The following is a 12,551-nucleotide window of genomic DNA, read 5'->3' as shown; positions in this document are numbered from 1 at the left end:
AACTCGGGTCATGATCCCAGGGTTGCGGGATCAAGCCCGCGCGTTAGGCTCAGCACTGAGCACGGAGCCTACTTTCCCTCTGCCCCTCTCCCCTGCTTGTGGGCGTGCACACACTCTCTCTGTAAAATAAAAAGACTCTACAACGCAGAACATAAACATGGGAGCATCCTTCTGCTTCTGCGGTTTATTTGGAGACTATTTAGGTGGCCTCCACCAGCCCTACTGATTCTTTTAGGGTGAGTTAGGGAAAGGTGCCCCTTTCCCTGGCGGACTCAGCCCTGCCCCAGGCAGTCCCAGTCCCTTCACCCAGGCATCTGCGGCCAGGTGAGGTCTATACACCGGGCAGTGGCCCTGGTGATGGAGAAAGGATCCAGGAGTCTGTCGATTTAAGCTGATCACTTTTAAATTGTTTGAGCGTGGCTTTTCTGTGTTACGTTCTCTGAAGTTGGTACATGCCTGGGTTTCCCCGGGTTCCACTGTGGATGGCCTAATATATCACTTTTTCCAGTTTTTAGAATGAGTAGTCCAGGGCTTTGAACAGCAGGAATTCTAATGTTGGGCACATAAAATACTTACATTCTAGAACTTTTTTTCCCTGTTGCCAGTGTAATAAAATCACAGTATTTTCACTGATGGCTAATTGCTTGTGGCCAAATTTAGGGAGAAATCAAGTGGATCTTCAGCAGGTTAATTTAAATTGTCCTTGTTAGAGAAGAGACTGGTGTGTTTCTCTCCCAGACTATTGTCGTTCTTTCCTTCTCAGGCCTATAATGCCAAGAACAAAAGCTTTGAAGATCCTCCTAACCATGCCCGTAGCCCTGGAAATAAAGGGAAGGGGAAGGGGAAAGGTAAGTTGTTATCCACAGGGTTCTTTTCAAGTCTGCCTTACGTAATTCAGGCTACTGATGAGTCATTTGGTATGAAAATGCCTCTGATGTTACCTCATTCTTTGCTGTTAATTCAGAATGAGGGTTTAGGGACAGCAGATTAGGGCTCAGACTTGACTTTTGGCCTGTCTCCAGGGAAGGGCAAGGCAAAGTCTCAAACGTGCGAGCCAAGTGAACCAGAGACCGAAATTCAGCTGCCCAAGCTGCGGACCCTGGACGTGTTTTCTGGCTGTGGAGGGTTGTCGGAAGGATTCCACCAAGCAGGTAAATACCATGGGGTTTTCTCTGCAGAGCTAGTAAAACCGGATCAGGCAGGTTCTACCTGGAAGGCCTTTCTGGCTCTGGTCCCGGTTCTGCCTTGAGCGTGATTCGAGGGGGTGCTTAGCACATATCTGTCCTCGTATCTACCAGGCATCTCGGAAACACTGTGGGCCATTGAGATGTGGGACCCTGCGGCCCAGGCGTTCCGGCTGAACAATCCTGGGTCCACGGTGTTCACGGAGGACTGCAACGTGCTGCTGAAGCTGGTCATGGCCGGGGAGGCCACCAACTCCCGCGGTCAGAAGCTGCCTCAGAAGGGAGATGTGGAGATGCTGTGCGGTGGGCCGCCTTGCCAAGGGTTTAGCGGCATGAACCGCTTCAACTCTCGCACCTACTCCAAGTTCAAGAACTCCTTGGTGGTTTCCTTTCTCAGGTAAACAGAGTAGCAGCCCCTGTGCTCAGGACTGCCTGACGGTGATTAGACTGCCAGCCCTGGGGTGTGCCGGGGGTAGCAGCAGCTGGCTTAGCCGCTGTACCTGCTGAAGGCCACGTGTGGAGGGGAGGCGCCCGGCCTTTGCTTCCAGGGCATTCGCAGCTGGCTTCTTGCCAGGGAGACGGAGAGTCAGCAGGTGCAGCTTCCCAGCAAGCAGATATCAAGGATTTGGGTGTAGCTTCGGGTAGAGTAGGTCTTTCTCTTCACTTGGTGCGTGCGGATGACCCTCGTAGTCTCTCCCACCTCCCACAGCTACTGTGACTACTACCGGCCCCGCTACTTCCTCTTGGAGAACGTCCGGAATTTCGTTTCCTTCAAACGCTCCATGGTCCTGAAGCTCACTCTCCGCTGCCTTGTCCGTATGGGCTATCAGTGCACCTTCGGCGTGTTGCAGGTAGGCTCTCTTGGGGAAGGGGGCAAAGGTGGGCTGACAGGTGTGTACAGGAGGGGGGCTCAGTGGTTCCTGCACCGCAGCAGATGGTCTCTACCTGAAGGTAGAGTTGAAAAGGACGGGCGTGCAGTGCCGTGAGCTGTGAGGGTGCCGGTGCGGGTGGGGGGAGACGGCAGGTGGGCCCGCACGCCCCGCCGTGAAGCTCGCGGCGTCTGGGTCTGGGGAGCACAGAACTCGTGTGCCAGTAAGGCCACCTGCCTCTTCTCAAGAGTCACATCCTCGTGCCTGAGGAGGGGCCGTGTGTTTCCGGCCCCTTCCTCTTGAGAGGCCAGGGTGGTGGCCAGCTGTGGAACTCTAGTAGCAATTTGATCCCTGCGGTGGGGGGCGGGTGAAGCAAGAATGGCAGAAGGATGCACAGACCAAACCGTTGCGGGTTAACGGTTCTCTCCTGGGTGAATGTACACGTGTACAAACCTCAGAAGGTGGGAGACCGCCCTCCAGGAGCTACTGGGAGCTTTGTCTGCAAGGACGGAGATCTGGGGTGACCAGAGGGAACTAGGCTTGACCTGAAAAGCAGCTACCGTGTACGTGCCTGTTCGGTAATTAACAGCGTAACTAGAGCTGAGACGACGCTCTGACACGAAGCCTGGCTGGAAGGCAGTGAGGGAGCGTCTGCCTCCTACCCGGTCCAGCCTCCCTGGGTCTGGGGCTCACCAGCCAAGCCTTGTTGGCAGCTCTGGCAGCCAAGCCCTGTTGGCAGTGACCGTCTACTGCTAGGTAGGCGGCAGGGCTCCGTGGCCTCTCTGCTCCCTCTTGTCTCCCGAGTGCTGAGACCACAGAGTCCTTGCAGGGCTCTCGAAAGAGCCGGCTGGAATTGCCAGCAGGGCTTACTCCCATCTTCTCCAGAGGCTTGTGGCCCTCACGTGGGATCTTTTGTCCCTCTTACTCGTTAAGAGTAATCCCGCCGAGGGGCGTCTGGGTGGCTCAGTTGGTTGAGCGTCCAGCGTCGGCTCAGGTCACGATCTCACAGTTCATGAGTTCAGACCCCGCGTCGGGCTCTCTGCTGTCAGCCTGGAGCCTGCTTCGGGTCCACGTCCCCCTCTCTCTCTGCCCCTCCCCCCCAAAAATCAACATTAAAAAGTAAATCTGCAGACTTAACTAGGGGCTTGACTGTGCGTGTCTGGCCCTTTCCACAGGCTGGTCAGTATGGCGTGGCCCAGACCCGGAGGCGGGCCATCATCCTGGCTGCAGCCCCCGGAGAGAAGCTTCCCCTGTTCCCAGAGCCACTGCACGTGTTCGCACCCCGGGCCTGCCAGCTGAGCGTCGTGGTGGACGACAAGAAGTTTGTCAGCAACATAACCAGGTAGGAGCCCCGCTCGCCCCACCTTGTCACGGTGCTTGTTACCCGGGAGGCGTGTTGGTGGCGGGTCTGTCGGGAGACCTGAACGGTGGAGAACGTGTTGGCACGGACGGCGCAGCGCTTGGCCTGCCACACGAGTGCTTCTGACCTCTGAGCGAGCCGCACGCGGGCCGTGGCTGGACCTGGCTGTAGTCGAGAGCAGGGTCCACACCTCAGGGCCATCCCTGCATAGACCGGCTCTGAGAAGAACGCCGTCCGTGTGGCCTCGGGTGGCCCTTTGACCTGGGAGCTAGGTTGCCCCCCTGGAGAGGGCGGCATCGGCCGTCGGGACGTGGCACCTGTAATGTGCGGGACGGCAGCCTCCTGGGTCCCCAGAGGTGTCAGCTGCGTGCTGTGCTCTCGCAGGTTGAGCTCGGGCCCGTTCCGAACCATCACCGTGCGGGACACGATGTCCGACCTCCCCGAGGTCCGGAACGGAGCTTCGGCGCTGGAGATCTTGTACAACGGGGAGCCTCAGTCCTGGTTCCAGAGGCAGCTCCGGGGCTCACAGTACCAGCCCATCCTCAGGGATCACATCTGTAAGGTAATGGCGCCCTGCCGGCAGCGTCAGTGTGGTCGGGCCGGTGGCCTCGTGAGCAAGAACGTGTGGTTGGAGCCCAGCCAGGGCTGAGGGTGGGAAGCGGGACCTGATCCAGGCCCCGTCCAGCTCCTACTCTGCCCGTGGCCCTGAGCCCAGACCTCCTCCTCCTCCTCCTGCTTCTCTTCTTGCCACCGCTGTCTGTGCCCCCCCCCCCCCCCCCCACCACCGCAGCAGCCGCAGCAGCACAGTCACGAGGAGCGTCTGCTCCTCCCGGAATCGGTGTCTGGTCCCCGCTGCCTCTGACTCCCCTCATCTCTTGCCAGCCCTGCTCTCTGTGTGTTCTCCCAGATACGCCAAACCTGCTCTTCCCCATCCGGTTCTCCTCTCATCCTGCAGGGCTCAGCCCACACGTCTCCCCCTCCTCCGAGAAGCCCTATCGGCTTGCCCCAAGCTGTCCTCTCACCCATTTCCCCCCATTCTCTGCCACGTCCGTGCTTGGTTATCTTCAAGGCACGTGCAGTCTGCAGGTCGTCGGGTTGGGCTGCTCTTGGTCTCCCCCGATGGGATACGAGCCCCTCCTTGGTGATTCCTGGTCACCGTGCTGTTTCCGGTTCCTGGGATGGTGGCGCCCAGCCTACCGTGGGTGCTTAGACACTCCATGAATGATGTGACGGCCGGGGCCTGCTGTGACTTTTCAGGACATGAGCGCGCTGGTGGCCGCCCGCATGCGGCACATCCCTCTGGCCCCGGGCTCAGACTGGCGTGACCTGCCGAACATCGAGGTGCGGCTGTCCGATGGCACCATGGCCAGGAAGCTGCGATACACGTACCACGACAAGAAGAACGGCTGCAGCAGCACCGGGGCCCTCCGCGGGGTCTGCTCCTGTGTGGAAGGTGGGGGCCCTGCTGTGCCGCGGCCGGGGGTGGGGGTGCTTCCCGGCCCCAGCCCCCTGGATCCTGATCCCCCGCAGCCCCCCAGCCCCAGCCCCCTGGATCCTGATCCCCTGCAGCGGTCCAGGGGGCTTGGAAGGAGCACTGTTGCCTGGGGTCTCCTAGCAGGAGGTACTGGGGGCTGCCACTCGCTGACCTGAGGACCTGGGCGGGGCGCGGACGTCCTGGCTTTAAATAGCTGCTGAGAGCATTTAATAAGAGCTTTGGGGACAGGGATTGTCGGCTGCTCAGTCCCTCCCATTCTGTAACCACAGTCTCATGGCAGCCCTCTCTTCCAGCGGGCAAAGCCTGTGACTCCGCGGCTAGACAGTTCAACACCCTCATCCCCTGGTGCCTGCCCCACACCGGGAACAGGCACAACCACTGGGCCGGCCTCTACGGACGGCTCGAGTGGGATGGCTTCTTCAGCACGACCGTCACCAACCCCGAGCCCATGGGCAAGCAGGTGGGTCTGCGGGCCGCGGTGGTGTCAGGGAGGGGACGGAGGCAGGGGCTCACGGTGGGGGTGGCCCCTGGGGAGCCTGCACTCCTCACCCACACCCTTCCCCCCTCCCCCCGCCCCCCAGCCTCTGCCGATGGAGACCGGCTGGGCCATTGAGGCCTGAGGCTGCAGTTCTTCTCCATGTTCAGCTTCCCTCCTCCTGCCCCGAATGGCGGGCGGGCCCAGTCCCGTTCCCCTTCCCACCTCCCCTCTCCCTTCCAGGGCCGCGTTCTCCACCCTGAGCAGCACCGCGTCGTGAGCGTGCGGGAGTGCGCCCGCTCCCAGGGCTTCCCGGACACCTACCGGCTGTTCGGCAACATCCTGGACAAGCACCGGCAGGTCAGCCGAGGGGAGCAGGGCCGGCTCTTCCTCTGTCCCTGTGTGAGGCGCCACTGAGCCCCTCCTCAAAGCGGCCCCGACGGGAGAGAGGCCCCTCTGTCTGACCCAGGGTGCAGGTGTTCCGGGGGAAAGCAGGGCTCACGGGGTCACGTCTGAGGGGACACGGAGCCCCCGGAGTTTGTTGGCCGATTGGCCTCAGTATTGCCAGGAAGGGGGCGCCCGGAAGGAGAGAGCCTGTCACTGGGACCCAGAGTGCTCGCGGGTCAGGCTGTGGTTAATTAAGCACATCGGTTGTCACTTCACAGCTCTGAGGCAGGTTTAGCCCAAAGGAAAGTTCCAGGGCACTGAACTTGAGTGAAGGAGCAGACAAAATGGGCTCAGGGTGGGAACGAACCCACAGTTCCTCACTGATACTCAGGGTGTTAAGTTTACTGTTTCTTAATTACATGTATTTCCATCTAAGGAATGCCTGTTCATGGCTTACAAAGCAACAGTACCCCGGGGGTTCTAGCAACACCCCTCCCTTCCTGTTCTCTGGAAAGAACCCCCCTTGGCTGAAAGTGAAGCATGGTGACCTCCATGTCGATCTGAGTTTTTCCGAAGCCCGTTAAAGGTCCCTTTTCTGTGGGTGGGCCTGGACACGGGGTTCAGGGTGGGGAGTGGGCCGGTTGGAGGGTCCCTGAGCCGTCATGGTGGAACCGGCTCCGGAGGCCCACGTGAGCGGGGCTCACGTCATTGAGAAAAGGCTGCCACTGACCCCGGCCGTGCCAAGCCACGCACCGCCCTCCTTCCCTCCTTCAGGTGGGGAACGCTGTGCCGCCGCCTCTGGCCAAAGCCATTGGCTTGGAGATCAAGCGCTGTATGTTGGCCAAAGCTCGAGAGAGTGCCTCAGGTACGGCGGGAGCCGCTGGCGTGCAGGTCGGGGCCCGGGGCCCTTTCCTCAGGCTGCGCGGCCGGGCTCAGATGCCAACCCAGGCTGGGAACGTAGGGAACCCCTGGGAGCGGGGCGCGGTCTCCCTCTGTTCACGCAGAGCTGCTGCACGTCTCACTTGGAGGGCCATTAACATCGACACCTGGCTGCTAACCTAGTTCTTGATTTTTCTCTTTTTTAAGTATGTTTCTTTCGAGAGAGACAGGGAGGGGGCAGGGGGAGAGAGAAGTGTAAGCAGGGCCTGCGCTGTCAGCACAGGGCCCGACATGGGCTCGAACCCACGAACCGTGAGACCATGACCTGAGCCGAAATCGAGAGTTGGATGCTTAATCGACTGAGCCGCCCAGGGGCCCCTAGTTCTGTTTGTTACACTTGCCTGTTGCGTCGTGCAGGGTTGTGCGTGTGCTCTGTGACGACTTTACCTTTTATTTCTCTTTAGTGAAAATCAAGGAGGAGGAAGCTACCAAGGACTAGTTTTGCCTTCCCGTCGCCCTTGTTTCTGGCACCAGGGATCCCCAACATGCACTGATGTTGTATTTTTAACATGTCAAAATCTGTCAGTTCAAATGTGTTGTACACGGTGTTTGTGGCCTTGGCTGACATGAAGCTGTTCTGTGAGGTTTGCTTATCAACTAACGACTTAGTGATCAAACTGTGCCGTACTTTGTGCATTCTGGATTTTAAAAGTTTTTTATTATGCGTTATATCAAATCTACCACTGTATGAGTGGGAATTAAGACTTTATGTAGTTTTTATATGTTGTAATATTTCTTCAAATAAATCTCTCCTATAAATCACCCTGGCTGGTGACTTGTAATTTACGAAGGGCTCCTGTCTGCCTCTTGGCTGAGCCCGGATGAGAATGGGCTCTCAGAGCTGCAGGTGATCCCATAGACGTGTTTGTCCGAAGTTAGATCATGCTGCATGTGCTACGCCTGTGTTTGGGGCTGAGGGTTAACTTGTTTCAGTTCTGGCTGAGACCCAAGTGAATCTCGCTTAGTGTGGCTTCCAGGAGAGCCTTTTAAAGGAACAGTCTTAGTTGGCCTTCCCCATTGTAGCCCTTCTGTGCTCTAGAATGGACTGTGATGCCTGGTGGTGCAGCAGCCATCTGTGACCATGAGCGTGGAGGCCCGTGTAGTGGGGGAGGGGGGAAGAAGAGAGGAGTCCCTCGGAGCCCTGGCCTGGTCCCCCCAGACAGACCCTTTATTTAAGAGTCTGTTAGGTAGGCTTGTTCCATCCTTTCAGCCTAATTCAATCCTACTGAATTCTAAATTTTTTTGTGTGTAATGTTTGTTTATTTTAGAGGCAGAGAAAGCACAAGCGGGGGAGGGGCAGAGAGAGCCGGAGACAGAATCCGAATCAGGCTGCAGGCTCTGAGCTGTCAGCACAGAGCCCGACGTGGGGCTTGAACCCATGAACCAAGAGATCATGGCCTGAGCCAAAGTCGGAAGCTCAACCGACTGAGCCATCCAGGCGCTCCGCCCCCCCCCCCCCTTTTTTTTTTCTTCAATCCTACTAAATTCTAAAACCATCAAACCTCTTTGGTTTGTCTTTGGGAAAGGACTTCCTGTAAAATGCCAACAAAGCAGAAGCAGACAAAGAAGTGTCAGTCACCAGCACACGCGACTGGGTCAAACTTTGGACTTGGCACATGTAAAAGCCTAGTGGGTACTCTTAACAGCGGCTGCATGAGGTGTACAGACTTCTGGGGAAAACTTATCTTAAGGACAAGCCTGCCTTTCGAAGTATAGGGTCGGCCCTGATTATTCAGATATTCTTTTATGTCCCTCAACGTTTCAAAATTTCAAAGTCTTCATCTAGATACTGGCTTTTTTTGGGGTGGAGGGAAGCGAGAGCACACGGGTGGTCGGGAGGGAGAGAGAATCGTAAGCTGGCTGCCCACGCCCAGCGCCGAGCCGGACACAGGGCTCCATCCCACGACCCTGGGAAGGTGACCTGAGCCGAAATCGAGAGTCAGGGGCTCAACTGACTGAGCCACCCAGTCACGCCTAGGTACTGCGTATTTCTTTAAAAAAACTTCTTTTGTAATGTTAATTTATTTTTGAGACAGAGACAGAGCATGAGCAGGGGAGGGGCAGAGAGAGAGGGAAACACAGACTCCAAAGCAGGCTCCAGGCTCTGAGCCATCAGCACAGAGCCCAGTGCGGGGCTCAAACTCACAAGCCCTGAGATCATGACCTGAGCTGAAGTCGGAGGCTCCACCGACTGAACCACCCAGGCATCCCATGTACTACAGATTTCTTAACTGGATTCCTAGGTATTTAATCCTTTCATTCCTACCATAATGGGATTTCTTTTTTGTTTTCTGGTGGGAGGCAGGGAAGAGGCTCCTTTCTTCAGCAGTGGCTCTTCGCTTCTACAGAAAGATTGACTCGTATTGATTATTGACTTTGTGTACTAGGTGGTTTTGTTTCGTTTCACCTAGCCAACCTGAATTCCCTTATTTTCGTGACTTTTTTTCCAGTTGGAGTCTGTGTCTCGGGTATGCAACACGCTAACCAAGAACGTGAGGATTCACTTTAGCGTAAGTGGTAGAAGCTGTTTCCCGCTGTGGCTCAGCCGTTAGGTCTCGGCTGGGCAGCGGGCTGTCCCTCGAGGGGTGGCCCAGGGGAGTGACTGCCTTTTGAGGCACACCCGCCTCCGTGTACCCCGAGAGCACTAGCCTGAGCCAGGCCGTGGACCGAGGGGGCGCTGCTGTGCTGGTGTGGGGCAGAGGGAGGGGACGTGGCTTCCAGCAGCTTCCGCCGCCCTGGCTGCCTGGCGGAGAACGTTCTTCCTTCTGTCAGAGTTTGGTTCAGCCTTTTCCTGGGAAGGAAACCCTAGTGGAATTGGGGACGTGACAAGAATAGCGATTGTAGTAGATTGCGGTACATCTGATCAATGAAATCCCCTGATGGCTCAGAGCCTCGTGACCATTTGAGGTGACTTATTAAACACAATGGCTGCACTTCGAGATCATTCAGAGGGGAGCTCAGGCCTTCCTTGTGGCACGAACTGTATTTAGTACGCAGGTGGTGCCCGCCGGCGAGGAGAAAGCTCTGTGTGCAATAGAGTGGCAGTTAATAGATGCAGGGGAGAATGGATTTCGACGATCCTTTTGTGGCCTCTGATCTAAAGGACTCAGCCAAGAGTCATGGCTGGGCTTGGGGGTCTTCTTCCTGTGACTGAACCTTGCTTTGTTCCCCTCTGGATTTCATTAAGGTGTGTAGATCTCACAAGCGCAGCTGAATTACTTTTTTTTTTTTTTACCGTTTATTTATTATTTTTGAGACAGAGAGCGACAGAGCATGAGCAGGGGAGGGGCAGAGAGAGAGGGAGACACAGAATCCGAAACGGGCTCCAGGCTCCGTCCGAGCCGTCAGCACGGAGCCCGACGCGGGGCTCGAACCCGCGAACAGCGAGATCGTGACCTGAGCCGAAGTCGGGCGCTTCACCGACCGAGCCACCCAGGCGCCCCCTCAGCTGAATTACTTTTTACGCGTGTGCCTGCCCGTGTCATCCCCCCTGCTCACTCAGGTGGACGTGCCTGAGCGCCCCTCCCTCCCACCCTGGGGAGGATGCCTGGCACCCCTCCCTCCACCCTCAGAGAGCCTCTCAGTTCTGACTTCCGGTGGTGGTTTGAGGATTTCACACAAGTGCCGTCGCGTGGCGCCACTTCCTTTGTGTCTCTGATGCGGATTCACGTCACCGTGGGTGTCAGTTTGCTCCTTTATGGCTACATTGTGCCCGCTGTAGAGAAGCACGCGGTTGCCTCTGGCTGCCCGTTCATCTGCCGATGGACTTTGGACGTGTATTATGGGCTCCATCGTGTGCCCCCAAAACTCGTGTTTCAGCCCTGACCCCTAGGACCTCAGGATGTGAGTGTCTTTGGAGATGAGGCCTTTACAGAAATAATGGAGTTAAAATGAGGTCATTAAGGTGGATCCTACTCCAATATGAGGACCATGTGATGACACAGGGAGAAGATGGCCGTCCCCAAGCCGAGGAGAGAGGCTTCGGGAGGAACCAGCCTGCCCGACGCCTTGACCTTGGACTTCCAGCCTGCAGGAATGCCCTTGACCCCCAGCCTGTGGTGCCTTTGTGGGGGTAGCCGTAGCCCACGAAGCCGAGCGGTGCCCGGCTTTGAGCCATGGTGAATAAAGCGGCTACGGACGTTCGTGTGCACATTCTAACACGCGGGTCCTTGTGGACGTGCGTCTGTTTCGTATGGAAAATACCAAGAAGTGGAATTCGGTCTACACGGGGAGATCTAGCGAATCGCCCCGAAGCTGCCGCGGAATCCCCGGAGGGTGCATTCCGTGTGTGCGTGTCCTCACCCCCCTCCTCGTGCGCTTCGCACAGCTGGTTTGCTGCTGTCCTGTGGGGATTCTGGGCGTGGGAAGCACGTCGGTGCTACAAGGGAGAGCTGGAGGAGAGGGACTCGGGGGCTTTTTTTGTGACCCATCCGCCCTCGGACTCCAGCTTCTCCCTACGTCCCCGTGCTCCCTCGGGGCCTCTTATTTTTCCTTGGAGATACCTGACTTTTTGTGAAAGTGATACATGATGCTTGAGAAAAAGCATTTCGCTTATTTAAAAAAATATATTTTTTCGGTGTTTATTTTTGAGAGAGAGAGACAGAGTGAGCGGGGGAGGGACAGAGAGAGAGGGAACCACAGAATCCGAAGCAGGCTCCGGGCTCTGAGCTGTCAGCACAGAGCCTGATGTGGGGCTTAACTCGTGGACCGTGAGATCGTGACCTGAGCCGAAGTCGGACGCTTAACCGACCGAGCCACCCAGGCGCCCCAAGAACTATTCCGGGGCGCCTGTGTGGCTCAGTCGATTAAGTGTCCGACTCTTGATTTCAGCTCAGGTCATGCTCTCATAGTCGCGGGATTGAGTCCCATGTCTGGCTCTGTGCTGGGCATAGAGCCTTCCTAAATTTCTCTTTCCCTCTCCCTCTGTCCCTCCTGTGCTCATGCGCTCTCTCAAAAACAAAACAAAACAAAACAAAAAAACCAAAAAAGCATAAAGTGCATAATTTTATGTGTATACCTTTATTTAAACCAAAATAACGTATACACGTGGTAAAAAGTGTTAACTATAGGGGAAAAGTCCAAACAAAAACAAGCTTTCCTCCCCTGATGCCTTCCTCTTGAAGCATCCCTCAGACACAGTTTGATATTCCTTTTCGGAAAATAGTTCGCGTGTGTCTACCTATATGTGCTACTAAACATTTACACGAATGGGTCCCTATATCATCTGCCATTTTACATCTTGCTCCCTCCTCGTGTCTTGGAGATTTTTTTTTTTTTAAGCCACAGATCGGGAGTGCCTGGCTGCCTCGGTCAGTAGAGCATGCGGCTCTTGGTCTCGGGGTCATGAGTTCGAGCCCCATGTTGGGGGCAGAGATTACTTAGATAAACTTTAAACATAACCACAAATGGATCCGGTTCTTTGAAGACTGCAGAGCATTACACAGATTGTGGCATAATATACTGTAATCTATTTAACCTATGAGCAGACAGATAGCACTTCCAGTTTTTTCTATCACGAACGAGACTGCACATGTATCTAATTTTTACATCTTCACATGCATTTACAAGTTTTCTCACAGGTTGAATGACTTGCTTGCTCTAAAGAAACACATATGGGTGAGATGGGTGAAGGTGACTGAGAGGTAGAAAGTTCCAGTTTTAAAGTAACCGAGTCGTGGTGGTGAACACATAAGGAAGGCAGTCAATAATATTGGAATAACGTGGTATGATGACAGATGGTGACTGCACTTCTTGTGAATGCTGCATGATTTGTGCAATTGTCAAATCGCTATCATGCACACCTAAAACTGATAGAATATTGTAGCTCTATGCCACCATAAAA

General features: G+C 55.7%; 2 protein-coding genes across 7 annotated transcripts in view; one reads left to right on the top strand and one right to left on the bottom strand.

Moving 5' to 3' along the window:
- DNMT1 (DNA methyltransferase 1) overlaps positions 1-7,471 on the top strand; it is a 47,096-nt gene extending 39,625 nt beyond the window's left edge. For all 4 annotated transcript variants that reach the window (XM_019427778.2, XM_019427779.2, XM_019427780.2 and 1 more), the window contains 11 exons: positions 764-848; positions 1,023-1,151; positions 1,299-1,581; positions 1,894-2,035; positions 3,229-3,395; positions 3,798-3,975; positions 4,671-4,866; positions 5,202-5,368; positions 5,627-5,743; positions 6,545-6,635; positions 7,114-7,471. In XM_019427778.2, coding sequence (XP_019283323.1) covers positions 764-848; positions 1,023-1,151; positions 1,299-1,581; positions 1,894-2,035; positions 3,229-3,395; positions 3,798-3,975; positions 4,671-4,866; positions 5,202-5,368; positions 5,627-5,743; positions 6,545-6,635; positions 7,114-7,148 — 1,590 coding nt within the window. In that variant the 3' untranslated portion in view covers positions 7,149-7,471. The remainder of the gene's footprint in view (positions 1-763; positions 849-1,022; positions 1,152-1,298; positions 1,582-1,893; positions 2,036-3,228; positions 3,396-3,797; positions 3,976-4,670; positions 4,867-5,201; positions 5,369-5,626; positions 5,744-6,544; positions 6,636-7,113) is intronic.
- Positions 1-12,551, bottom strand: part of RDH8 (retinol dehydrogenase 8) — a 161,982-nt gene that overhangs the window by 65,077 nt on the left and 84,354 nt on the right. The window lies entirely within an intron of this gene.

This window comes from Panthera pardus, unplaced genomic scaffold (genome assembly GCF_024362965.1).
Source record: "Panthera pardus isolate Hobbes unplaced genomic scaffold, ASM2436296v1 HiC_scaffold_8, whole genome shotgun sequence".
Classification (NCBI taxonomy): Eukaryota; Metazoa; Chordata; class Mammalia; order Carnivora; family Felidae; genus Panthera; species Panthera pardus.
This window is presented reverse-complemented; position numbering and strand designations above follow the sequence as displayed.